Source organism: Bos grunniens, chromosome 26, assembly GCF_055505025.1.
Source record: "Bos grunniens cultivar Pamir isolate PY7600 chromosome 26, Bosgru_T2T1.0, whole genome shotgun sequence".
Taxonomy (NCBI): Eukaryota; Metazoa; Chordata; class Mammalia; order Artiodactyla; family Bovidae; genus Bos; species Bos grunniens.
Genome location: NC_141190.1, coordinates 30,175,118 through 30,203,093, shown reverse-complemented (window position 1 = coordinate 30,203,093; position 27,976 = coordinate 30,175,118). Strand labels below are relative to the sequence as shown.

The 27,976-nt window shown below is 46.8% G+C and overlaps 1 protein-coding gene across 12 annotated transcripts in view; it reads left to right on the top strand.

Moving 5' to 3' along the window:
• Positions 1–11,205, top strand: part of XPNPEP1 (X-prolyl aminopeptidase 1) — a 51,912-nt gene extending 40,707 nt beyond the window's left edge. For 8 of the 12 annotated variants that reach the window (XM_086377850.1, XM_086377846.1, XM_086377843.1 and 5 more), the window contains 6 exons: positions 1,671–1,731; positions 4,014–4,083; positions 4,949–5,122; positions 6,004–6,080; positions 7,314–7,412; positions 10,661–11,205. In XM_086377850.1, coding sequence (XP_086233976.1) covers positions 1,671–1,731; positions 4,014–4,083; positions 4,949–5,122; positions 6,004–6,080; positions 7,314–7,412; positions 10,661–10,789 — 610 coding nt within the window. In that variant the 3' untranslated portion in view covers positions 10,790–11,205. Of the gene's footprint in view, positions 1–1,670; positions 1,732–4,013; positions 4,084–4,948; positions 5,123–5,628; positions 6,081–7,313; positions 7,413–10,660 lie in introns of all 12 variants that reach the window. The other 4 variants (XR_015155367.1, XR_015155366.1, XR_015155365.1 and 1 more) reach the window with 1 other exon arrangement.
• Positions 11,206–27,976: the final 16,771 nt, after the last annotated feature.

Below are 27,976 nucleotides of genomic sequence, written 5' to 3'. Positions count from 1 at the left end.
ATGAGAAATGAGGGTCATCCCTGAGTTTCTGAACTTCTTTCTTCATGCCCTGCTGCTTTCACAGTCATTAGCTAGAATAGTTCCCCAGAGAACCCACGATTTGATTGGGTCTTGAGGTGGAACCCACGAGGAGGAGCTGGAATAGGTGTTGTCTGCATCGAGAGAGCATGAGCCAGGCCTTTTAATCCTCCATTTTCCACTGCAGCTGGGACTTGGCCTGGTGGAGAACCTTGTTATTAAATGAGCTCAGCTAAGTATGTGGAAGCCACAATCTAGCCTGGGAAGTATGGGCTGGTGTTAATAACAGCCCAGAGCATAGAGTATTGAGATTACTTGGGTAATGGTGTAACTTTGGGTCACTGCTACATTTTAGCAGCGTTCTAGAAGTTATCGTTTTTTTGTTGGGGGTGGATTGGGGTGTTCTAAAAGGTGCATTTGGGTATTTTTAGGTTCTAGTAAACTGCTTGCCATCCTGACAGGAGGAATGAGTTTGACCTTCTTTTGCCAGAAGGTCCATTTCCCTTTCATTCATGACCCCAGGAATGGTGTCCTCCATGAAACAGCGCTCACATTGTAGACTCGAGTGTGTGTGTGTCAAGGCCTGACTGGGTTCACTCCCACTGCACTGGGCCATCCTTGCTTTCACACTCTGTCTCATTTTATTTTTTATAGTAACTTTATTGAAATGTAATTCCACTTATTAAAGTGTACAATTGGTGATTTTTAGTTTGTTCATAGAGTTGTGCAACTATCACCACCATCGATTTTAGACTATTTTCATCACCCCCCAAAAAAGAATCACTATTCCCATTGGCAGTCACTTTCCATCTTCCCCTAGCCAGGGAACCACTAATGTGCTTTAGTCTGTATGCACTTGCCTGTTCTGGACATTTCATATAAATGGAATTATGTAATATTAATATATGGCATCAGTGTCTGCCTTCTGTCACTTGGCATAATGCCTTCAAGGTTCATCCATGCTTAGCACGCATCAGTGCTTCATTCCTTTTTATTGCTGAATGCTGTTTCATTCGGAGAAGGCAATGGCACCCCACTCCAGTACTCTTGCCTGGAAAATCCCATGGATGGAGGAGCCTGGTAGGCTGCAGTCCATGGGGTCGCTAAGAGTCAGATACGACTAAGCGACGTCACTGTCACTTTTCACTTTCATGCACTGGAGAAGGAAATGGCAACCCACTCCAGTATTCTTGCCTGGAGAATCCCAGGGATAGGGGAGCCTGGTGGGCTGCTGTCTGTGGGGTCGCACAGAGTTGGACACGACTGAAGTGACTTAGCGGCAGCGGCAGCTGTTTCACTGCATGTATATAGTGCGTCTTGTTTACTCATCAGTGGTTGAACACTTGGGTTGTTTCCATGTTTGGGATGTAAAGAGCACTGCTGCCATGAACATGAGTGTACGCCTGTTTTTGTGGATGTTCTCGTTCTCTCGGGGGTTTACTCGGGGGAGTAGAAGTGCTGGGTCATAAGGTCACTCCATGTTTAAGAAACCTTTTATGAACCAGCAAACTGTTTTCCTAAGTGGCTGTACTATTTACACGTCCACCAGTCAGCGCATGAGGGTTCACTTTTCTCCACATCTTCACCTGTCTCTTATTTGAGGAAGAGCTTCTCTGGAGTGAACACTGTAGCTTGTCCTTTCTTTTGGGCAGGGATGGAACCACAGACGTCACCCGCACCATGCATTTTGGAACTCCTACGGCTTACGAGAAGGTAAGAGAACGCTCGAGAGGCCCGCTACTTTCTCTGACCGTCCCCTCTCGTGAAAAGGGATTGTATAAATAAGTACAAGTTACACGTGGGACAGTAAAATAGCTCATTACTGTGGAGTCAGGCTTATCTGCTTTATGACATCCGCTTAATTGATTATTGGAGAGACTTTAAGAGCATTCTGTCTGCTAAGGTCAGGCTCAGATTCAAGTTTAAACAACTTTGGCCTTCTTTGGGGAAGGGAGCAGGGTAGTGAATTTTTTTTTTTTTTTAATGAACGTGTCTAGATTTGATTCTCAAAGCTACCCCCCTTCTTTTTTCAATTTCAGTGTTCCTATTTATAGGCTCAGCTCTCTAGGAACCCTCTGAAATGACATGCATTGCTCAGTGTCTGGGCTTTCCAGCATATAGCTATAAGGTAGAGAGATGTATGCTGGGAGTCTAGACACTGGGCTTCAGACCTCTGCTGTTCACAGGCTCCATGACCTTGATCCTTGACACTTAGACCATCATAAAAATGGGGGCAGAGTACTCACCTCCAAGGCTGGCTGGGAAGGTTCTGTGAGCCCAGCTGGCTCCTGGATCTTAGCCACTGCTTGGCAAATACTGGTTGAATCTGAGTCTCTCTCTTTTCCCTGGGAGCTGCTTCAGGAAGCTTGTCCAGGGAGGAGGGCTCTGTGGGATGCAGCAGGGCAGATTTCCTAGTGCTGGTCCCTCGTGTCTTTCATTAGTTGGCACCAGCACCTTGGATGAATTTGACCTTGGGTCCAGATACCTTTAGTTTGGGGTTTCCTTGGTGGCTTAGATGGTAAAGAATCAGCCTGCAGTGCAGGAGACCTAGGTTCGATCCCTAGGTCAGGAACATCCTTTGGAGGACGGAATGGCTACTCACTCCAGCATTCTTGCTTGGAAAATTCCATGGACAGAGGAGCTATGGAGTCGTAAAGAGTCAGACACGACTGAGTGACTAACACACACACCCCTTTGGTGTGTGTATTACCAGGGATTCCTGTGCTGTGTTCAGTCTGGACCAGATTGGACAGTGTGCAGTTTAGTGCTGATTTTGCACCTTACTGGCAAGCCACCACCCATCCAAACAGTACTTTTCTTGTCTGGGCGGTCAGGACTAAACGCTGAGTATAGGTAGTGGCGAGGTGCACAGAGTAGCAGCAAGACCACCTGGCTCCAAGGCCAGATGCTGCCACTTATGAACTGTGTGACCTGGCATGTTGATTACTTCATCCCCCTGTGAAGTGAGGATGGCAGGAGTGCCTCTGTCCTGAAGTGTGGGGTTAGACATGTAGTGCTTAATATTGTGCCTGGCACCGAGGAGTAGCTTGATAGTGTTAGGTAGTGTCATCAGGACTTCTTACTACTTTTTCTCAGTCTTTGTGAGGCTCTGATGGCAGAGAGTTCATTTCAAAGGAAAGACTAGTGGGATCGTCTCTTGGACAGTTCTCTTTTACTACATTGAATTTCAAGATTTTCTAGAAAATTGGTCCCAAGGCCAAGTTTTTTTCCCACCATTTTTTTTCCTGTTCCTCTGATTTTCTCTGTGGTATTGCTATAAACAGTGGAAACAGTGGCTGACTTTATTTTTTTGGGCTCCAAAATCACTGCAGATGGTGATTGCAGCCATGAAATTAAAAGATGCTTACTCCTTGGAAGGAAAGTTATGACCAACCTAGACAACATATTAAAAAGCAGAGACATTACTTTGCCAACATAGGTCTGTCTAGTCAAGGCTATGGTCTTTCCAGTGGTCATGTATGGATGTGTGAGTTGGACTATAAAGAAAGCTGAGTGCCAAAGAATTGATGCTTTTGAACTGTGGTGTTGGAGAAGACTCTTGAGAGTCCCTTGGACTGCAAGGAGATCAAACCAGTCCATCCTAAAGGAGATCAGTCCTGGGAGTTCATTGGTAGGACTGATGTTGAAGCTGAAACTCCAATACTTTGGCCACCTGATGCGAAGACCTGACTCATTTGAAAAGACCCTGATGCTGGGAAAGATTGAGGGCAGGAGGAGAAGGGGACGACAGAGATGGCTGGACGGTGTCACTGACTCAATGGACATGGGTTTGGGTGGACTCTGGGAGTTGGTGATGGACAGGGAAGCCTGGCGTGCTGCGGTTCATGGGGTTGCAGAGTCGGACACGACTGAGCCACTGAACTGAACTGATTGCTATAAAACCGTAAGAGGCAAGGTTTTCAGAACTACCTGAAAACTGCAGGATGAAAGCATCTATGCCCATCTTGAACATGCCCCTGGGTTTTCTTTGGCAGGAATGCTTCACATACGTCCTCAAGGGCCACATAGCTGTGAGCGCAGCGGTTTTCCCGACTGGAACCAAAGGTAGGTGGTGCCTTGTGTCACATGGCAGGCTTCTTCTTGTTCAGGCATCGAGCATGTCTAAATTTGGGTGAAAACACATGTCCTCCCCTTGCCATAACAGCCTGCAGACTACTGCAGGCCCAGCCTGGGCAAGTGGCGTTGCTGCTGGACTGAGCGGAGAGGACCTCCAGGGAGCCAGACTTAGGATCGGGCCCAGGGTCAGCTGTACCTCCCTCCTGACCACTTGTGTTGGGTGACCTCGGGGGGGTGGCTCTCAGGAGAGGGCAGCAAGGCATGAAGGCCCCCAGGGAAGCTGGTGCAGCCTCCTGTCTGCCCCGGGTGTTGGGCCAGTGCTCCTTTTAGGACTCGGGTTGGGATTTTATTTTACTGGGAGCCTGACTTGAGAACTAGACCTTGTTGCCTGAGGACTGGTGGGTGGGCCATTGCATGGGAAGTTGATAAGACCCGGTCCTTGAATCTGCTTAGATTGCCCGGGCACTCATCTCCCTGGTACCACTTTCTTCATGCTTGCAATCTGGTTAGGATCTCATTTTGCAGTTCCAGAACTGTAGGGTTCCAGCACTGGGAAGGGAACGTTCATGCCATCTACTGCAGCCTTTACCTGCTGCTGGCAACGTCCCTGACCAGCATCCTCCAGCTGTAGAGTGAGCTCCAACTGGTGGGGGAGCCGTCCTGCTCAGGAACTCTGGTTGTCAGAAAGTTCTTCTTTGTGCTGGACTGAAACCTGAATCCTCCAGTAACTTTTACCCTCTGGTTTCTGTTTCATCTTCCGGAGCCAAACCTAACAAATCTAATCTCTGAAGTGCTTTGCAAGTTGGAAAGTGCTGTACAGATATCACCAAGTGGTCCTTTATGTGTCTTTCAGGCCACCTCCTTGACTCCTTTGCCCGCTCAGCGTTATGGGATTCTGGCCTGGATTACCTGCATGGAACGGGGCATGGTGTTGGGTCTTTTCTGAATGTTCATGAGGGTCCATGTGGCATTAGTTATAAAACATTCTCTGATGAGCCCTTGGAGGCCGGCATGATCGTCACTGATGGTAGGTGTCCCTCACCTAGAGGCTGCGCGTGGATCCTCTGCCTTTTTGAAAGCTCTGTGTTGTTTCTTATTTTTTATTATAAAGTGGAAAAAATTTCCCCTTCCATCACTTTGGGCTTCCCTCGTGGTTGATATGGTAAAGAATCTGCCTGCAATGCAGTCGGGAAGATGCCCTGGAAAAGGGAATAGCAACCCTCTCCAGGATTCTTGCTTGGAGAATTCCATGAACAGAGGAGTCTGGTGGGCTACAGTCCACGGGGTCACAAAGAGTCAGACCCAACTGAGCGACTAACACTTTGACTTCCCGTCACTTTGAATTAGACAACAACCACATTTGCTAATTATAAAAGTAATAAATATTCATTTTAGAAAATGTGAGACTGTGGAATGATATAAAGAAGAAAATGAAAATTATTTGTAATCCAATTTGTAATTCAGGGGAAACATGACTTAACATTTGTATATGTTAACTTCTTGTTTCTTTATATATCTGCATACCTTTTTTAGTATCATTGAAATTACACTGGACGTATGGTCTGTATTCTGCTTTCTTACCTAATATGTCCCTATATTGTTACCAAATCTTGGTGAATGTCTTTTAACACCTGCATCATTGTGTCTTACGGCTCTGCCCCATACTTTGGCCGATGTTCTGTTATTTTACTCCCTGCCCTGCAGCCAGTTCTCAGGAATTCCAAGCCTTTCTGTCTCTGGACTTCTAGATAAAAATGCCCCATGGAAAGGGGTGTATCTGGGCTCTTGCACTGGATTGAGTGGCCCTTCCTCTGTTCTCCTTCGAAGTGTGGTCTGCCCAGCAGTGAGAGCTTCTCTGCATGTCTTCATCACGGGCTGCTCCTCATTCAGGGGTTTGGTTTGTTTTAGAGCCAGGGTATTATGAAGATGGGGCTTTTGGAATTCGCATTGAGAATGTTGTCCTGGTGGTGCCTGTTAAGACCAAGGTGAGTAATGATGTATTTATTTTGTTTTAAAAATTCCCTTATTCCTTCATGGGGGAAGATGAAGGCTTTTGTCCTTCAAACCAAGAGCATGCCATTCTAGGGCCAAAATGGAGTTTCCTTCCCTTGGTATTGGGGTCTTTCCTGGAATTCGTTCTCTTCTGCAAAGCTAGAAAGAAAATCCTGAGTAAACGGGGACCCTGAACAGGGACCCTGAACGGGACCTCAGGGAGCCTCAGGCAGGCCCCTGCTTCATGTAACGTGGGGCTCTGAGTTTACTGGAGGCACGGTCTCATCATGAAACCTTCACTGTGTGTGTGTGTGGGCGTCGGGGGAGCGAGGGTGGAGGGTGCTTGTTTAAAAGCTTCCTCCAGATGTTGAAACTGAACCTCCATGACTGGGACCTGGGAACTATTTTCAACAAATGCCCCAGATGGTTGTTACCAGGTAAAACTGAGGAAGCCTGAGCTAGCCGCTGGGTCAGGTACCACAGATAGGCGATAAGACAGGTGTGGTGCCATCTCCCCATCACAGTACCAAGAGGAGGCAGGTTTTAGGTGCTGGGCTTTACCTCCAAGACCTGTTTGCTCCTCCTCCACAGTTGGAGGGAAGTGACTTCCTAGGCCTGCAGGGAGGCTGGCCACCGGGGTCTGCTCTCTGCCTGCACACTGGCATCTCTGGCGCAGCCTCGCCTCTCCCCATCCCACAGGCCCTGCCAGGAAGGGAGACCCAGCATGGCCCATGTGCCCTGCTGTTCCATGCCTCGTGCACTGGACGGACCTCTTAACGTCACCTGAGGGGCCTGGCTGGGGCAAGGCAGGCCGCGTACTTGATGTTAAAAAAAAAAAAAAAGATCTACTGGGGCCTTACGGCTTAGCAGAGGCTTGAGAAGCAAACCAGAGATGCGCCTGCTTCTAGATGCCCCGCCCCCACCCCCCACCCCGATGCCTTCTCCCATCACAGCAGACAGGAGCCTTGTGCACCTGCTGACCAGGTCCTCAGCACTCAGTCTGGCCTTTCCTGAAGGCGCAGGCTGTGGTCTGCACAGCGGAGCAGCTCTTGGAAAGTGGCCCTGCGTCTTGTCTCCTTCATCTGTTAGAAATGGTGACCGGCTAACCACTCTTGATTTCTTGCTACACCTGGCTGAGGGGTGGTCATGTCTTGGGTGGGTGACCTCAGGGTGGATCATCGTGGTGAAGAGGAATAAACGCTCCTATTGTCTTCCCTTTCCCATAGTATAACTTCAACAACCGGGGAAGCCTGACCTTTGAACCTCTGACTTTGGTTCCAATACAGACCAAAATGATAGATGTGGATTCTCTAACAGACAAAGAGGTAACAAGGGACTCCTGGGGCAGGGGGCAGAAGTGTGTGTGTGGGGTCGGGGGTGGAGAACCGCCCTGAGTCCTCCCGTCCATCCTCACTTTTAAGTCCTCTCTGCCCTGTGTCCTCCCCTCCATCCTTACTTTGAAGTCAGAGTCTAGGCCGGTTGAGTTGGAACATCCTAGGTTCCCCAAGGACTGTAGGTGCTTTTCCTGTAGTTGTTGGCTTTCGAGGTAGGTAGCAGCCGTTTGCCCCCCCTTGGAGGCTGTAGTGTTCATAGGTGGGAATGAACAGTGTGCTCTTGCCTCTCGGGAGGGCAGGTGCCATAACTGCTGGGAGGCATGTTTAGCAAACATGGACCATGTGTCTTCCCACAAAAAGCCAGGTGGGCAGGGGGACTGTTGGCTGTTGCACACACCAGATTGTTTCCTCGTGTTGCTTGAAACACTAAGGAACTGAGAAGCACAGTCTATGATCATATGCGTGGTTTTCACACAGACGAGGAGGTGGGTGGTTGCTCTGGGCTCTGAAACCCTTCACAAAGCAGAAGCATGGCCGTGCTCACCTGTCAAGCTCAGAGGGTGATAGGTCTTGAAACCCCTTCAGACCCTCGGGTGGGTCCCCAGGCTCAGATCCAGAATTCTGTAGGCAGACTGGAAGGGTCAGGCAGGCGATCAAGGTCAGAGTAGGGATGAGGGTCAAAAATGGTAGAAACACCATCACTCCAGCTATCTGCTGTGAAGTGATCAGGCTTGAGCCAGGAAGATAGAAGCCAAAAGGATACCAATTCCAGAGCAAAGCAGGTGGCTGGAAGCCCAGCAAAAAGCAGCCAAGCAGGAGCCAAAGGCAGGCCAGCGTGGTGGGAATAAGAGGTGGTTGTTACCAGGGGCAGCTGCTGGCCTCATCCCAGGGGCTGTGAGATGGGACTGTATTCTCAGTGGAGCCCACGTGGGTCTTGTTCTTGGCACCAGAGGAAGGTGCCTCTGCGGGCTGAGGAGCCCCTGCTACAGGCCTGTGGGATGGGGTTCTGTCCACCAGAGGCCCCTTCTTCTGCCTCATCCAGTTCACAGATGGCTGACAGGAAGGTCATCCACTTCTCAGTCTGATGCCCTCTGTGTGTGGGCACTTCTTCTTGACCTTCAGTGCCCTTAGTTCAGCCAAACTTTCCTGCTCACAGGACCGACACAGGCTCCTGAGGCTGCTTTATTCATTCAGGTCAGAGATGGATATGGAACAGGAAGCAGCACCAGGTGTGTCTGTTCAGCAGGAAGACTCTCTCCTGTGGTCCTGGGGCTCTTCCCTGGTCCCCGCAGGGGTAGCCTAGGTGGGAGCGGATGAGAACGCAGAAGTGAGCATGGGAGCCTCCCTGCTTACAACCCTCAGCCCCAAGGAACCAGTCTCTTCTCATGGCCCCCAAATGCAGCTTCCAGGGTCTTAGCAAAAGAGTCTCCACTAAGAAGCTGCTTTGCACTCTTGGATGCTGAAGGCTGTGTCGTCTGCCAAGTAATCCCGGGTCGGAGAGGCCTTGCTGTCCATGTGAGTTGTACCGGTCAGGAGACATTTCTCCCATGTGACTTTCCATTTTATCCAGGGAAACAGCGCATGAGGAAAGTTAAGCGAGGCCAGTTTTTCCTTGAGGGAGAGTTTTGTTACCCTGTGATTCCCCCATGACATTGGCAAAGACTAGTACACTCTGTCTGGTCCAGTGTTCATGACTATATCTTATGGACTCAAATCACTGAACTATTCTTTTAGTCAGTCAGTTTTTGTAGGACAGGGAATATCTTCTTACCTTGGAATCATTAGCAAGTTTCCACAAATAACAAGTAGAGGACAGTATTTAATATAACCAAGCAGAGTACATTTATTATCTCTTGTAGCAAAAGGGTTCATTTCCCATATACCACTCAATAAATCTGGGACTTCATTCTGTCTTTAGGCATAGAGATACCCCACAACAAGATACTGCCCACTGGGCTTTGAAACTCCCAGTCCTTGCCCTTTACTGCCTCACAGTCTTAGCAGTTTTGGGGTTGCATCTGCATTCCCATCCATCTGTCACCAGGTGGCAGCAGAGGACTTTGGACACGAGTGGGTGCTGCAGGCTGCCAGGGCCTTTGTGGTGATGCTTTGGCTTCTGATGGGGGCCCCCTTTTCCCCCAACCAAAAGGGTCTTGGGAGTTTCTCTGTGGCCCCTCATTGCTCCTGTCTCTTGCACTGTTGAGCTGCCTTACACCCCTGCCTGGCCTTGCTGGTGACATGTAGCAGCTTGCTTGTTTTTGGTACCGCACCCCCCCCCCCCAAGGACCCCACCTCCCAGACAGACTAGTAACTCTTATCAGTGGGAATTGGAGTCCCAATTGGGTCAAAGCCATTGGCAGCATCATGCCATCTGTCTAATGTGAAGTGGGCAGGCCCCCTTCATGGACAGTAGAGAGTGGGTTCTGCTCTAGGTAGAACTTGCTTTCTTCCATACTTCAGCCTCCCTCCCTCCTCATGAGGAGGAGATCTAACCTTTTACACATGCACAGCCTCTGTCATCAGGTCCAGCATGTCAACACCGCCCCCCGCTCCACACACATCCCCCAAGTCCTTCCTTTTTGCCTCCTTTTTTATCTCCTGGTGTGGTGGTCCTATTCAGTTGAGCGTCTGAAAGTCAAGCTTACTCCCCACCCCACTCTGCAGCACAGCCCTTGACCACCAGAGGCTTTGGGTGCATCTGGATGGCCACACTGGCGAGACTGTCATGGACCTAGCTGATCCTCCTTTATTCAGCTTTGTAGGTGGATACAGAATAGGAAATTCAGTGCCTCGGTAGGACAGCCTCACATGTGTCTTCACAGCGGTTGAGGCAGTAAGGGTGGGTGCAGGAGCCACGAGAAGCCCTGCCCCTCTCTCTCTCATCGTGGCTTCCAGGCAGGGGGGCTATTGAAGGGAACTCTGGTTGCAAGTCTCCCTGCACTCAGGGGAGCCCAGAGCCACAGCCTGCCATCAGGCTTTCACCGTTCCCCCAGAGTCACTGAAGCCCGTGTGCGGCAGACAGTTCTGGGAACGTTTTCACCATCAGCCCTGTGGCTCACCCTGTCTGTTTCCAGGGAGGCAGAACACAAGGAAATCGCTGTCCCTGGGCAGGGAGAGAGGGTCCTGTGCTCCTTTACTCTCAACCTGTGAGCTCTGCACGTGGGGCCCCGCTGCTCGATGGGCAGGCTTTGGTGCAGGTGTGATGGTGAAAACGCGTCTGTCTTCCCTCCCTCTTGCAGTGTGACTGGCTCAACAGCTACCACCTGACCTGCAGGGACGTGATCGGGAAGGAGCTGCAAAAGCAGGGCCGCCAGGAAGCCCTCGAGTGGCTCATCAGAGAGACGCAGCCCATCTCCAAACAGCCTTAATACCTCCTTGGTTTTTATAAAAAACAAAAAACCAAACAAAAATGCTCTGGGGAAAGGAAGAAGCCCGGCACACCCCTGACATCTCCCCCATGTCCCCTCCTTCTTCCTTACTGCCCCTTTTTACTTTTAGACTCTGAGAAGAAATGAGAATGTTCTTATCCTCTTTGATATTTTCTTGCAGACACTCAATCTTTTATGATTTTTTTTTTAATTGAATGAGCCAAGAATAAGTTGCTGTCCCAGAAGGAGGGTACCTATAAGCCGAGCGCTCGATCGGGTGGGCGCCCTCCGGCCGGCGCTGGTGAAACAGGCAGGGCTCTGCGACGGCCACGTTCCCGGTGCTAGTCCCTCATTCATGATCCCCTTCATGCGCACGAGACTGTATTTATGACCTGAGATTAAAATGTCAGAATGGGCTTCGTCTCCGCTGTTTCTGTCCTCCTGGCACCGTATACTCTACTGTGTGTGGGGTAGGCTCCTCTTTAGGGCACATGTTCTAGGTCGGGGGCGGGGGTGCCTTTTGGGGAGACATCCCTGGCCTCCCTCTATCTCTTCTGACTTAATTTTCAGCTTCTTTTTCTTTTCTCTAAAAGCCCAATGTTTTTGTTGAGTATTTTTATTTTCCTTCCTTGCCTCTGGTTTTAAAATGTCATTGATATACCAAAAAAAAAAAAAAAAACACCAAAAAACCATGTCTACAGTGACAGCCTTCTGTGATCCAGTCTACAGTGGACAGTTTGGAAGTCCCATTGTCTCACTGTTTGTAGGAAGTGGTCTTTGGCTGGTGCCTGCGACTTCCTGTCCTTGGGCCTTCCCTGGACTTGCACACGTTGGGCAGCCTCAAGGGCTGGCCCAGCTTATGATTCTGAGGCCTCAGACTGTGAGGACTGGGTTGGGAAAATGAACCCCTCAGCCCTTAGCCGGGATGTCTGAGGTGTGGTCTACGCTGTCTACTGGGGTTTCTCAGTGGGACTGAGCCCTTCTTGCTGACGTGGGATCTTGTTCAATGACGCACCCTTTATTTTCTTCCTTCCCTCCTGGGACTCATTTTCCTTTTCTCCCCCCAGTGTTTCCTGGAGTCATCTCCCAAGAGGCCATTTCCATGCAAATCCTTGTCTTTGGGTCTGCTTCTTTAGGAACCCAAGACATACCCTGTACGTATAACCACTATTTGCAGCATATTTTTTGCCAGTTTCTTTCTTTGTATTTAGTATTCAGTAGTATGTAGAATGTGTGTACACAGATAAAAGAATATTTTTGCACACATGCACATCATGTACAGACATCGGGCCATTCTATACATATGCAATTTCCTTTTTTAACTTGGCAATATATCCAAGTTATTTTTCCATATTGGTACACATAGATCCAGTTGTTTTTAATGACTGTAGACTATTCTGTTGCATGGCTGTATCTTTTTAAAACCAGTCTCATTGAATCTTAAATTACATCTTTGATTTGGGCGGTAAATCAAATCATCTTTGATTTGTGAGAGGTAAGTAGAAGCATATGTTGGCTTTTCACCAAAGCATGGCTGGCACGGGCCAGTGCCCATTACTTTCTCCAGCTGGGGAGCAGAAAACGAACTAATCTGTATTTACTAGGGCTTCCCTGGTGGCTCAGATGGTAAAGAATCTGCCTGCAATGCAGGAGACCCAGGTTCCATCCCTGGGTTGGGAAGATCCCCTGGAGAAGGGAATGGCTACCCACTCCTGTACTCTTGCCTGAAGATTCCATGGACAGAGGAGCCTGGTGGGCTACAGTTCGTGGGGTCACAAAGAGTTGGACACGACTGAGCAACTAACACATTCACTTCAATCTGTATTGAACCAGGGTGGCAGCAAAGCAAACTTGACTGAGAGGGTGAACCTAAATTGCCAGAATACCTACGAATGGACTTGTCAACATTTACACCACCCCTCCTGCCTTCTTTCCTCTCAAGGATCATTGATTCCAATTTGCTGTGTGGGAGGAAGCAAGATAGACAGCCAGTTCTCGGGCTATATTTGTAACAAAGCTAGGAAAACACAGAAGCAGTGCCACACAGTGACAGGATATATTTTGATCAGCCAGAGATCAATCCTTGAATGCCTTTGGTTCACTCTTGCTCATATTTATAATATGTTCCGTAAGATTAGACTTAAAACAGGCGTTTTCCCTCTGATGATAGAACTTACTAATCACCCTCTCATCCACCTGAAAGTTGGAGCCACACCCCTACCCCCTTGAGCACCCAGACCATCTTCTCCTCTGTGACATGTGAAACTTACCCTTTCTCAGGAAATGGGAGCTGTGAACTGCAGCTGTTTTGGAGTTTAAACAGACTGTAACTCAACTGTGACGGCAACTCCACTGTTCGTTCACCAGGCTGTTAAGCCTGTCACTTCCCAAGGCAGCCTCAGAGCAGAGTTTGATTTAATTGGCTCAAGCCCAAGAAACAAAAATTCCCTGGTGCCAAGAGCTTCCTGCCCGGACCTGCGTGTCTTGGCATGAAGTTCAAGAGACATAAACTAGGCAAGATGGCCCCAAAAAGACCGAGGACCAAAATAAAACTGTGATGTGCAAGAGCTCAGAGGAGACGATGGGGAGTTAAAAATGAGGATCAAATGAATCACTGTTCTTCACTTTAAATGATAAACAAAAGTTTGGTTGCAAAAGCAGGCATTGTGCTAAATTTGTGGAAGAATTTCAGGGAAGCTGCTCTTCTGTGAAGTCTTTGTCTTGTTTCCTTTACTGTCTCTTGAAGTTTTAGGTACAAGATGGGATTCAAAAATGGCTATGATACGGGGCCTCTGCTGTGAATAGCCCAGAGGCTGCCTTTTGAAAGCTTGCTCACCCTCTGGTTAAAAATCCATCTGGGGGGCTTCCCTGGCGGCCCAGTGGTTAGGCATCTGCCCGCCAGTGCCAGGGACATGGGTTTGATCCCTGGTCCAGAAAGATCCCACATGCCGTGGAGGAACTAAGCTCCTGCACAACTATTGATCTCATGTGCCCTAGAGTCTGTGCCCTGCAACAAAGGAAGCCACCGCAGTGAGAAGCCTGAGCATCACGATGAAGACCCGGTTCAGCCAAAAAAAAAAAAAAAAATCTGTGTTGCTTATGCTGTGAGGGGGGCCCGCCCCACCATCCTCACTCTCAGCACCTATCCAGCCTAAAGGCCGGCGCCAGCATTTAGCCACCCTGCAGTAACAACCATTTATCGTCAGGTTGGAGCAGGTATTCATGTACTCACAAGCTGAGAGCGAGGGCTTGCCCTTGGTTTTTCCTGGCAGCTGGGGATTTATACCAACAATGACACAAAGACTCACAGGCTGCCTTTGGTGACACCTTTCAGCTTGAGCCCTGCTGGCTCCTAGGGAGAGACAGAAGCGGGGAGTCAGAGGGCTGGGAGAAGACAGGAGGGGTGCTTGGTAATTTTAATGCCAGTACTGTGGTGGCTGGTCCCTGAAAGCAGATGGAGTACAAAGAATGAGAAACTCATAGGATCAGAATTTGAAAACAAAAATTCAGATTCTGGCAAGGTAATGGCTGTTGTGTCAGAGGTTTTGAATCTCTTCAAATCATTCCCTAAAAACACAGAGAAGCCGGGATAGCACACTAAAACTCGTGGATGAGATTTATACCAAGTATATGGGACATGTATCCCCACAAACTTAAAAAAAATTTTTTTTTAATTGTAGTAAAAGTCATATTATTAAACAGTTTTAAGCATATTTTACTGTACATTTCAGTGGCACTAAGTCTATTCACATTGTTGTGCAACTGTCAACAATCATCCACGTCCTGAATTTTTCACCTTCTTAAACTGAGTCAGTGCAGGGTAGCCAATGTGTTGTCAGCAGCTGTGCAGGACACCGAAGGAAATTATGAAGGGGTGCTCGATGGACTCGAGAACCCCAAAATAACCATCAGAAAAATTATTCTACCTTAAAGGAAAATGAATTCTTTAGTAGTCAAATGAATGATCCAGTCACACAGTAGAAAATATATGAGATTGTCATTAGCTTTTGCAGCAACATTTTGGAGAAGAAGAAATGGATTAACACAGGGCTGTGGTTACAGGGTGTTTGTCATTGTTTATTAAGCCTCAAATTTCTTTCACGTGTTTTGTATCTGTGCTGATTTAGCAATAATTATGTTAAAACCTAACAGTGACCAGGTGGGTAAAATTAGAGCTAATGGGTTGGACCATGATGGTAGGGGTGGGGAGATGCAGATGCCTCTGTAACTGCACACATTTAGGGAAGGAAGTTCTCCTTGAATCGATCTTGATGGAAGATTCCATCACAGACACCATCGTCTCACCAGACAGTTATTTTTTGAGACCTGGGAACACTGGGATTTTCTTACTTTTTTTAGTTTCATGTTTGTCCGTTTGCCTCCATGGCTCCTTCAGGGGCGGGGAGGAGATGAGTTCTTCTTTTGAGGTTTCTCCATAGGGTGCATGTTGAATGGATGCTGGTATGCTGCTGCTGCTGCTAAGTCACTTCAGTCGTGTCCAACTCTGTGCGACCCCATAGACGGCAGCCCGCCAGGCTCCCCCATCCCTGGGATTCTCCAGGCAAGAACACTGGAGTGGGTTGCCATTTCCTTTTCAAATGCATGAAAGTAAAAAGTGAAAGTGAAGTCGCTCAGTCATGTCCAACTGTTAGCAACCCCATGGACTGCAGCCTACCAGGCTCCTCTGTCCATGGGATTTTCCAGGCAAGAGTACTGGAGTGGGGTGCCATTGCCTTCTCTGGATGCTGGTACAGGCAGGCTCAACTGCACCACAAATGGTATGTTTATAGCAGCCCGGACCATTTTCTTACCTTCTGCCCCAGAAGTCAGTGCAATGTCTTTTTTTTTTTTTTAAACCTGAGTGCCTGTCACAAGGCACTGCCATCTCTTCAAAGTCCTGCTTTGGCTCTGAGGGCCTGAGGACACAGCCCCTGGCCCATCCTCCTCTTCCCTGAAACCCTGGGCTGAGGACTATCAGACTTGAATTGATGCTTTCTTGCTCTGTTTTCTGGTCCTGTCCTGTGAGTGGGTTACAGACTTTTCCCTTGCCTGAAGAAACCTCATCTAGTCTTTCTTCAGAATCCCTTGGACTGCAAGGAAATCAAACCGGTCAATCCTAAAGGAAATCAATCCTGAATATTCATTGGAAGGACTGATGCTGAAGCTGAAGCTCCAATACTTAGGCCACCTGAAGCGAAGAGCCAACTCATTGGAAAAGATCCTGATGCTGGGAAAGACTGAAGGCAGGAGAAGAAGGGGATGGCAGAGGATGAGATGGCTAGATAGTATCACTGACTCAGTGGACATGAGTCTGAGCAAACTCCAGGAGATAGTGAAGGACAGGGGAGTCTGGAGTGCGGCAGTTCATGGGGTCACAAAGAGTTGGACACGACTTAACGACTGAACAGGAATGAAAAGATGCTCTATCCCAAACATTTTATCTGGGAAATGAAGAATAATCATGAGATATTATTTCATAAATACCACATTGACATAACTGAGGCTTCCCTGGTGGCTCAGACGGTAATGCGTCTGCCTACAATGCGGGAGACCCTGGTTCAGTCCCTGGGTTGGGAAGATCCCCTGGAGAAGGAAATGGCAACCCATTCCAGTACTCTTGCCTGGAAAATTCCATGGACTGAGGAGCCTGGTAGCTACAGTCCATGGGGTCGCAAAGAGTCAGACACGACCGAGCAACTTCACTTCACTTACGTTGACATAAAATTTTAGATATGATAGTTCCAACATATTGGTAAGATGTTGAAAACTGGTACCTTTATGTACTGCTTAGAGGAGATGGACTTGGTATAAAAGCTGAGGAGAGTATGGTTTATATAGTGAATCCTAAAGGAAATCAGTCCCGGATATTCATTGGAAGGACTGATGCGAAGCTGAAACTCCAATACTTTGGCCACCTGATGCTAAGAGCCAACTCATTGGAAAAGACCCTGATGCTGGGAAAGATTGAAGGTAGGAGGAGAAGGGGACGACAGGATGAGATGGTTGGATGGCATCACTGACTCAATGGTCATGAGTTTGATCAACTTTGGGAGTTGGTAATGGACAGGGAAGCCTGGTGTGCTGCAGTCTATGGGGTCGCAAAGAGTTGGACATGACTGAGCAACTGAACTGAACTGACTGAAGTTGTTAAAATATAAAACAACAGCATGAAGGACTAAGAAAGAAATGGAGGCATACTGTTTCAAAGTTCTTATAAGGACTGACATGAATTTGAGTGAACTCCAGGAGATAGTGAAGGACAGGGAGGCCTGGGGTTGCTGCAGTCCATGGGGTTGCAAAGAATTGGACATGACTTATCAACTGAACAGCAGTCTTTTTTAAAAAGAGAATTTGAAGCTATTGTTATGGGTCACTGTGTGGACCCACTACATGGAGGCTACAAATCCCTCCCCCGATTTCTGTCTCCTTTCGAGAAAAGTCAGACGTTTTAGTTCTGCAGCTTCCCAGGCACAGCTGAAAATCTGTGGACTTCTCTCCTTTCAGAATCAGTCATCAGAGGGGGTTCCAATCAGAAAGCTGAGACTTGAAACTCTGCCCAGTACATCACAGGGCCCAGAACCCTGGAGCTCAGACCAGCAGGGCCCACCATCCTGGCCCAGTCAAATTTCAAGCCAACATAATTTAAAGAGAGAATTTGCTAAGCAGAGACAAACCCCAATATACCAACCATTAAACAAAACAAAAACCAACCAAACTTCCAGGACACTATTACAAAATAGATACGCAAACATCATCTCAGAATAGAGGACAGTTAACGTAAACACATTTTAACTCATGGTAAAACTTATGATATTGGCTTCACTTTTTTTTTTTTTTCATTTCGGGGGATTGTTTTGTTGCAAACATCCTTATTACACACAGAACCATGGAAGATGCTAAATGGAAGAAACCAGGCACAAAATAGGGCACCCCCCAGGAGTCACATAGAGAAAGGATGAGCACAGGTGAGGCTCCCTCCAGGAGACACAGGTAAGGCTGGTCTACGTGGCCAGAGGTCAGGATCTGGTTACCTGGGCTTGGGGGTAAGTAACTAGAAGGGAGCATGAAAGGCTCTAAAGCTGCTGGTGATGCTCTGCTTCCTCATCTGGGTGCTGGTTTCATAGCATGTCCAGTTTGTGAAAATCCAGAGAACTCTGTACTTATAAAACTTGTACTTTTCTGTATGTCTTATACAGGAATTAAGTGTTAAAAACACATGCTTCATCATTGCCTACCCTGAGTCTTTAGTTCTTTGGGACCCACTGATCAAGTTCAACCTCCATGTTTGATAGAGGAGGAAACGGAGCTCCTGAGAAGGGAGGCACCCATTCTGGGTGACAAAGCAAGTCACTGGCCAAAGTGAGTCTGCAGCTTGAAGCTTAGCTCCGGGACTCCTCGCTGCTTCCGGCTTCCTTGTTTTTCAGGAACCATGGAGCTGAAGGCTGTGCTAGTGCAGGATGGGTCCTGGCTGTCTGGGGTGGTGGGTGGGGCTCAAGGAAGGTGAAGAGGCTCACCTGGTAGGGCTCAGTTGATGGTTGAAGTGTGGAGTGGGTGTTGCTGATACCCTCACCACGGGAGCTGTCCTTAACCCTAGGCTCTTCAATTCCCCTGCTGAAGAGCTGTCTGCTTCCATCGGCAAGTCCTTTGCTCACAGCAGCTTCATTTTATTTATTTCTTAAGAGAAGAAACTTCTCCTTTTCAAGGCAAATTCTTTGCCCACTTATACACTTGAGGGTATTATTAATTTATAATAATCAAATTGTTATTGAATTATTGTGTATTTGCATGTTTTATCTCTTTCCCCCCATAGAGTCGTATCCTTCTGACTACAAATATATTCGGTATTTTTCTCTCCAACAAACAACCCCTTTCCTGGTCCTGATTAATGAATCAGTATGTATGTGGGAAGTGCCTATGCTGGGCCCTGTACAAGGACAGGATGGACAGTGTCCCCGGTCACAGACGGCAGGTCCTGCTGCCTCGCAAGTTATTTTCAATGTTTCAGACTCTGAGGACGCTGCAGCCCTCTGCACTCTTTCCGGCTCCTCATGCCCCTATTTCTCTTCCACTCACTGTTAACTGACTCCACCCTCACTACCATTTTGCTTTGTTGTTTAATTAATTTGTTTTTTAAAGCCAGCGTCCTTTGAGCCAGATGAACACACGCGTAGGTTGCCTGGGACGGTCCCCTCTCGCCCGCCTTCTCGTAGCATGGTTAGGACTAGCGCCCCGTGTAGCCCTCGCGGCAGCGCTCTGACGTGGGTGCTGAGCTCTCTGGCCGCACTGCCTCTTGGTAGTCATGTACAGTGGCCTCTTTTGCTCATTTGTGTTAACTTTGTGTCAGTTTTGGCCAAGTGTTGATTAAGAGCTCAGGCTTTGATAAAAAACAGGTGTGACTTTAAATTCTAGAACCTCATCTATACACAAACCCTCAGCTTCAGTGTTTTTATCAGAAATCAGAGGAACAAGAGTTACCTACTTCATAGGGCAGCTGCTGGCTTCAGAGAGGGAAGTGCTTAAAGTACCTGGTATGGCTCTGGGCATGAGGTAAGTGCTTGGTAAGTAGCTTCCTGAAGCTCCCTCCTCCCTCGACGCCTGGACTCCCCAGGGGCTCCTCCAGCTCTCTGATGCTTTCTAGGTTCTTCTCTGGCTTTTCAGCCTCTCCTGCCCTAACTTGCTTGAGTTCTCAGCATCCCAATTTCTGTGATTCAATCGTCTTGTTATGCAGAGTGTTGGCTGTGGCAACAGATGTTCCAGTTCGAATCCTAGTGGCGTTTCACCAGCTGAGTGTGCTCGGGCACGTTGTTTAACCTCTTGGTGTCTCAGTGACCACGCCTGTGAAATGGGCAGCCTCCCTCTAGCGGGTAGTGAGGATCCTGTGGGCTGAGACTTGCACCGAGTGCCTACCACTAGTGAACATCCCATCAGTGCTGTGCTAGTCCCAGCCTCTCAGGGGTCCCGATGGTTCCCTCCTCTCCCTTACCCCATCTTATCCATTCTGCTCCTGGGGCCCCCCAAAACCCTCTCCTCTCCCTTCCCACTGCTGCTGCCCTAACTGTTCCAGAGCCTTGTTTCTTCTTGACCTATTCATACCCGTATCTCTGCTGCAAGTCCCCTCCCTTTCCAGTCCTTTTTCCATGTGAATAGCAATTGAATATTTTCTGAAGCACATTTCCGATTGCATCACTCTTCCGCTCTAAAACCTCCTACGGTCCACAGACTAGATCTCAAATCTCCAGTGTAGCTGTTTTGGCTTCACCATCTGGATCCCACCTGCCTAACCAACTTCATTCCGCTGCTGTGCCCTGCCTGTGCCGGATGAACCAGCTCAATGGACTTGATCTTTCTCTCTCACATCCTCCCTGTGATACCCACCTCAGAGATTTGTCCCCGCTGGCCTCTGAGACACCCATACCCTCCCAGATGCCTAACTTCTACCATCCTTCAAAGCCCAGAGGAAACGTCACCCTCTCCTTGTAGCCTGCCTGGATTATTATTATAACCCAAAGTGGAAGTTTTCTCCAGAACTCCGAATCTCTCCAATGGCTACTGCACTTCTTACTCTGCATTTTGTCTGAATATAATTTATCCACAACAGGTCACCTGCCACTGTTCCTGTGTCTTCTTATCTCCTGCCTGTAGTCATTAGCCCTGCTGTCTCCCTCGGCGTGTCCAGGACAGAAGCGGTTTAATGCCACTATGTGCAGTGCCTGTGTGCAGGCTCCAGGGTCGGTGCTGTGAAGACCATCCAAGTCTCTCTGCCACAAGGGGACAGAAAGCTGTTGGGGAAAGAACACGTGCACCTGCGTGCATGTATGTGCACCACACACACACACACACACGACTTAAGAACATTCTCAGAGAAGCCCATCACATACTCTTGGGCAGCTGAGGCAGCACCCAAGAGAACTGATGAGTTCTGAGAGGCCGCAGAGTGGGAAAGGCTTACCTCGTGGGTAACCAGGAGCCTCTGCAGAACAGAGGGTTTGCACAGAGACCAGAGGCAGGAACATGGGGGACTGGCTGGCAGGAAGTGGGACCTTGGCAGGGGGCAGTTGGATCTGTTTCCTCATTGGTCGGAGGGACAATTCCCGTCCCAGCTATGAGACCTCTCTGAGTCTCTGTTTCCTTATCTGCCTACATCATGGCCTAGTGACCACAATCACAGGCTTGCTTGTCAGAGTGACTTGGGTTTAAATCCTGGATCCTCCTCATTATTGACTGAGTGACTTTGGGAAAGTCATGTGAGCCTCAGTTTTCTAAGCCTGCCAGGATGGTAGGAGGCAGAATGACACAGTGAACTGGAGTGCCAGGTGATCATATAAATGCTCAGTTCAGCCGAGGATGCCATTCCAGAGCTGCAAGCTCTTTGCTGTCTCTGGGGGATGTTGCAAGCTAGGCTCTGTAAGGGCTGGGCATGCAGTGCTTAATTAAATCACAAGTTACATCCCAAAGCAAGATAGGTCTAACGTTAAGTGATGCAAGATGCCAGGATGTATGAGCATTATAGACACAATTATGATGAAGGTCCCCATTCTTACGGGGTTTGTAGACTGATTAGGGAGATAAAGCCACCTTGAGCCAGCCTGTTGAGCACCTTGATCTAGCGGTCAGAGAAGGCAGACCAAGAAGGTGAAGCAGCTGGAAAACCTGCCTTAGAAAAGTTTTAGCAAGAGGTCTGGGTAAGTAGTCGGGGGTTGTTCAGAACTCTGGGAAATTCAACGGAGAATTTTTATTATCAGATATGTACCTAGGCAGAGTCTTTGATGGGGTAGCCCTTAAATGTTATGAGCAATGGGAAGAGTCTTAGCTGTTCAGATTTTCAATCACAAGGCAGAATGGACTCTGATGACTGTAGGAAAGAGCTAGAGCCTAGCTTTGTTTGTCAGCTAAGATGTGTCTAGAGAAGACCGTATTTCAGAATGGAAATCAAATTCTGGTGGGGAAGAACTGTCTTTTAAGGGAAGCTTGTTTGCACTGACACAATCACTTGAGAGCATCAGTTTGAGTCTTTGTATCCAGAATTTACTGAAGCGTAGAATGAATACACTATACATCATCTGCCTTAGGCACTGCATTGTAAATATTTCACGGCTTTAAATATATGCCGTGATTAGGTGTGTGTTTTGGTAGTTAAATGAATACGGGCTTAAAGCAATGAAATGAAAATATTTCAAGTTCAGCATATTTTCATCTGAGGGCTTTAAGAATACGTCATAGAAAAAATTCTATCTTCAAACCTGAGGTTCTCCTGGCGCTTCCCTTGTTGTCCAGTGACTAAGACTCCATGCTCCCAAAGCAGGGGGCTCAGGGTTCAGTCCCTGGTCAAGAAACTCAACTAAATTGCAACTCATGCTGCAATTAACTCTGGGCACAGCCAAAAAAGAAAAAAAGCTGAGTTTCTCCTGGTGATAGCACAACTGATGGCTGAAAGATCCTGGGTCTTGGACTTTAGGTTCTTATTTTTCTTTTATAAAAGAAAATTCCCTAAAATGTTCTCAGCTATTTTACAAATTTGTTTCATATTAGCTAATATTACTCCAAAAGCCAGTTTTAAAATAAATTAACCAATAAAGATGGAAGACAAGGTTTAAGTGTTGAAGTGGCTTTGAAATAAAATGAAAAAACCAAATAATGTTCAACAAATCTTTTTGAGCACATACTATATATTGAGCTGTTTATTATCCAATTTGAGAGGACACTTAGCAGCTCTTGGTACCTCAGAGATCGGGTTTAGATGGATTTGAATCCCTAAATCCATGGCCTGTGAAAGTCCGTATTCCTCTAGCCTTAAAGGAATGTACCATTTAAGAGGGGAAATAAGGCAGGTTCAGGAATAAAGGAGAGGAAGTCAAGTCTGTAGAGGAGAAAGAGGCAAGTGTTTAGGAGAAAGAGAGAAATTGTTACAGTTGGAAGAATCAGAGAACACTTGGAACAATGGAGATGGGTTTAGATGAACAAAAGGATACACCTTTGGACTGAGGGTTTAGTGTGAGCAAGGGCGTGGCAGAGGGACGCGTAGGCAGGTGCGTGAAGGGAAGAGCGAAGCTTAGACTCGGGATGCAAGAGAAGGCCAGACTGGGGGCATTTGGGAAGTTAAGGACTTTGTCTTTTAACCTGTAGTCCGAGAAGAAATTATCCAGATTTCCTGTTCATATCCTCTGATATTAAAGACATTCATAGATGATTTGAGCACCTATTTTCAATTCTTTTGTGCAAATACCCAGAAGTGGGCAAATTCCCTTCATCCTGATCTGATGGACAATCCCATTCCATTTTCACAGTTTGGTCTGATATCCATCCTTCCTGAGCAACTCAAAAGCACCATTTCCCTGTTTGGCTTGAATGTTCCCTTTAAATAAGACTCATCTTCTCTTTGTTGAGAGGCAGTGTGGGATGGGATTAAGAGACACGTGATTAGGAGCCAGGAGACCTGCAGCCCAGGACCAGACCTGTCACTGTTTAGCTACCTGTGTGTCCTTCAGCTTAGCTAAAAGTCAGTTCACTTAGCTCAACCCTTTATTCCTCTCAAGGCTGGGATTAGTATCAAGGCCACTGGTGTTTTGGAAAGTATTTCCCAAATATGAACGATTGCTCCATGGAGGTATGTACTAGGGCCTTAAAATTTCAAGCCAGAAAGGGTTTTTAGAGATTAACTGCTGCCAAATGCTGTCATCTCACAGATCTAACTAGTCTCAGAGGGGTGGGCTATTTAGGGGCTGAGATAGGGGTAAACTCCAGATCGTCTGACTCTGAGGTCTGGGCCCCTTCAGCCTCCACACAGTCAGATGTCTTTTGGAGGCTCAATCAAATCCTTTGTCCTTTCTCTTCTTACTGGGAAAAAAACAACAGTGAAAACTGTCCCTCTGTGTTGTTCATTGAGTCACTTTAGCTCAGATTTATCCCCGAAGTCTGGCTGTTTTGTGACCTTTCTTGAATTCCATTCTCCAGGCGTGGGAGGGAAGTCAGTTCTTCCTTAGCGCCCCCACCCCTGCTGAGTATCATTGGGAATTCTCTTATTTGTATTCCTCTCAGAGCCACATTTAATGCACCAAAGCACGTGTTTAAAGCAATAACCAGCCTGAAGTTTATGAAATAAAAGATTGATATCAGCTTCATGAAACTCAGGCAAAAGCAATATCTTTTCTATATCTTGCTATGCCTTTAACTTCAGAAACCTTCATACTTGGTGGCCACTGAAAAATGAAATAGCAATAATAATAATGACAATAATAAAAAAGTGATGTCTTTTAAGAACTACAGTTTTGAGTAATGTTGTCTTTAATTTCTTTATTGATTTAATGACAAGGGAAGATTAGACTTACTGTTTTCTTCAGTTTCCAAGTACATTTCACCTTAAAAGAAAGATCATAGCATGTAGCTTAAAGGTGAACATTTTGCTTGTCACCTGGCCTATTTATGCAAGGTGGGGGCTCGGGCAGCTGAAATGCATGACTATAGCCACCCTGTTTTCTCACGAGGAAATGGAAAACCAGGAGATAGGAGAAATATTTGCTTTTCTTATGAAATAAATTATTCTGGAAAGTAAGTCAGCTTTATAGCTGTTCTCCCAGAAGGTCATTTCATTTTACAAGGTAGACTATTTATTTGCACATAGAAGGTGCGAGTATAGGTTTTTGGCCTCTATGACGCAACATAATCTGGCTTCATCAAACTTCCCAGGCTTATCTCTTGTTTCTAATCTTTCCAAATCTGATGAGTTGGTTAAACTGGACATTTGTCATTTCCCACGTGATTCTTTTGTAGTTTTATAAGAAGACATTTTTTTTTTATGTTGCTTTTTGATTTTCTTTTTCCCCTTCCTTTATCTTTATTTATTTTAATTGAAGTATAATTGATTCAAAAAGCCTCTTGATGAAAGTGAAAGAGGAGAGTGAAAAAGTTGCTTAAAGCTCAACATTCAGAAAACGAAGATCATGGCATCCGGTCCCACCACTTCATGGGAAATAGATGGGCAAACAGTGGAAACAGTGTCAGACTTTATTTTTCTGGGCTCCAAAATCACTGCAGATGGTGACTGCAGCCATGAAATTAAAAGACGCTTACTCCTTGGAAGGAAAGTTATGACCAACCTAGATAGCATATTCAAAAGCAGAGACATTACTTTGCCAACAAAGGTTCGTCTAGTCAAGGCTATGGTTTTTCCTGTAGTCATGTATGGATGTGAGAGTTGGACTGTGAAGAAGGCTGAGTGCCGAAGAATTGATGCTTTTGAATTGTGGTGTTGGAGAAGACTCTTGAGAGTCCCTTGGACTGCAAGGAGATCCAACCAGTCCATTCTGAAGGAGATCAGCCCAGGGATTTCTTTGGAAGGAATGATGCTAAAGCTGAAATTCCAGTACTTTGGCCACCTCATGCGAAGAGTTGACACATTGGAAAAGACTCTGATGCTGGGAGGGATTGGGGGCAGGAGGAGAAGGGGACGACAGAGGATGGGATGGCTGGATGGCATCACTGAATCGATGGACATGAGTCTGGGTGAACTCCGGGAGTTGGTGCTGGACAGGGAGGCCTGGCGTGCTGAGATTCATGGGGTCGCAAAGAGTCAGACACGACTAAGCGACTGATCTGATCTGATTATATAAATTACAGGAATACAATATAGTGATTTACAATTTTTAAGAGTTATGTTCCATTTATAGTTATGATAAAATATTGGCTATATTCCCTGTATTGTACAATATATCCTTGTAGCTTATTTTATACATAATAGTTTGTGCTTCTTAATCCCCTACTCCTATAGTGCCCTCCCCCCTCACTGGTAACCATTAAAAAAATACAAAAATATAGTGAATGTAACAAAAAAAGAAGTAGACCCACATGATTATTTCCAGTTTTACTTTTATCCAGACACCCTCTGCCCTTTAACTGGAGTGTTTGATCTACGTACTTTCAGCTGGGTTTGAGTCTAGCATCTTGCTGTTTGTTTTCTATTTGGGCCATCTCTTCTTTTACCGACTGAGCGACTTCACTTTCGCTTTTCACTTTCATGCATTGGAGAAAGAAATGGCAACCCACTCCAGTGTTCTTGCCTGGAGAATCCCAGGGTGGGCTGCCGTCTATGGGGTCGCACAGAGTCCGACACGACTGGAGCGACTTAGCAGCAGCAGCAGCAGCAGCAGCAGCGTTCTTTTACCTCCTTTCCTGCATTCTTTAAGATTAATTGAAAATTACTTAGGGCGTTATTCTATCTCCTGTAATAATTATTTTAAAGCCCTTTCTGCTACTCCCATTATGCCTTTCATTTCTGTATTTGTTTCTATTGATTGATTTCTCTCTTGGAGACGGGTCATGCCAGGCTCCTCTGTCCGTGGAATTCTCCAGGCAAGAATACTGGAGTGGGTTGGCATTCCCTTCTCCAGAGGATCTTCCCAATCCAGGGACTGAACCTGAGTTTCCTTTGTCTCCTGCTTTGCGGGCAGATTCTTCACTGTCTGAGGCACCAGGGAAGCCCTGACAAACTTAGATAGTGTATTAAAAAGCAAAGACATCACTTTGCCAACAAAGGTCCGTACAGTCAAAGCTATAGTTTTTCTAGTAGTCATGTATGGATGTGAGACTTGGACGATACAGAAAGTTGAGCACCAAAGAATTGATGCTTCTGAATTGTGGTGCTAGAGAAGACTCTTGGGAGTCCCTTGGACTGCAAGGAGATCAAACCAGTCCATCCTAAAGGAAATCAACCCTGAATATTCTTTGGAAGGACTGAAGCTGCAGCTGAAACTCCAATACTTTGGCCACCTGATGCGAAGAGCTGACTCACTGGAAAAGACCCTGATGCTGGGGAAAATTGAAGGCAGGGAGAAGGAAAAGGGGAATGGCAGAGGATGAGATGGCTAGATAGCATCAGCAACTCAATGAACATAAATTTGAGCAAACTCCAGGAGATAGTGGAAGACAGAGGAGCTTGGCCTGCTACAGTCCATGGGGTCACAAAGAATCAGACAGAACTTAGTGAATGAACAACAGAAATTTCCCAGCATTGCTTGTCTGCGGTTAGGAATAAACAAAGTGATTAAAAATAAAAGAGGAGAGGCAACTAGAACTTCTGCCCAGACTTCAAACAAAGCTTGCTTTTCAAAGGACTTCCTCAGCTTACAACTCTTTTCCTTCTGGCTCAAGCCTCGGCTAGAAACATAGGCAAAGGTGTGTCAGGAGGAAGAATGTTTGATTTCTGAGTGAGCTGCATTCTTTCCCTGGGACCCTAACCCAGTGAGCCTCAGGTACAGGTTGGTGGTTGCAGAAACAACCTGTATATGGAGCTTCAAACTGCAGGGGTGGTGAGTAATGGATCTCTGCTGAGTAAGCAAGGATCAAACCAAATTGTAATGACAATATAAAAAAGAATGCATGTATGTATAAAGGGGGCTTCCCAGGTGGTGCTAGTGGTAAAGAATCAGCCTGCCAATGCAGGAGACTTAAGAGACCCTGGTTTGATCCCTTGGTTGGGAAAATCCCAGGCAGAGGGCACGGCAACCCACTCCATAGACAGAGGCTCCTGGAGGGCTACAGTCCATACGGTCACAAAGAGTTGGACATGACTGAAGTAACTTAGCATGGCATGTATAAAGAATATAACTGAATCACTTTTGTACAGCAGAATTTAACAAAACAACGTACATCAAATGTACGTCAATAAAATAAGCTAAAAAAACAAAGAAACAACCAAAATCTAAATGACAATGACTTCCTTGACTAAAGCTCCTAGGATCACAGTCCTTGTGACCACCATCTTCTCCTGAATACACATGCAGAAGCAGCATCCTTTACGCTCATTGCTTCTCACATCTTCAAACTGCAGAATTACAGTGTGACATTTATACTGCAAGTTTAAAAGTCCAGTAACCTTAAAGGTAATTCTTCCATTTGGAAGTTCCTGTCTTCTCTCTCTTGTTTTCCAGTTTAGTAGTTCACAAATAGCGAGCTGAGTCAGGGACAGAGAGCAGGAATAATCTTTCTTTGAAGAGACCACTGGCCTATCTATCTGTCTGTCTATTTATCTATATTGCATGTTTTCTTTCATTCAGTTTGACAACGTTGAACTTTACCTGAGCCCTGAGCTCCTGGAAACGGTGGCAGTTAAGAAGTTCCCCTAACCTTTGCATCCCTATAGTCAGTTTACCACAAAGAATTAGCCTTCCGCACGTGGCTTAGATGAAGCCGACA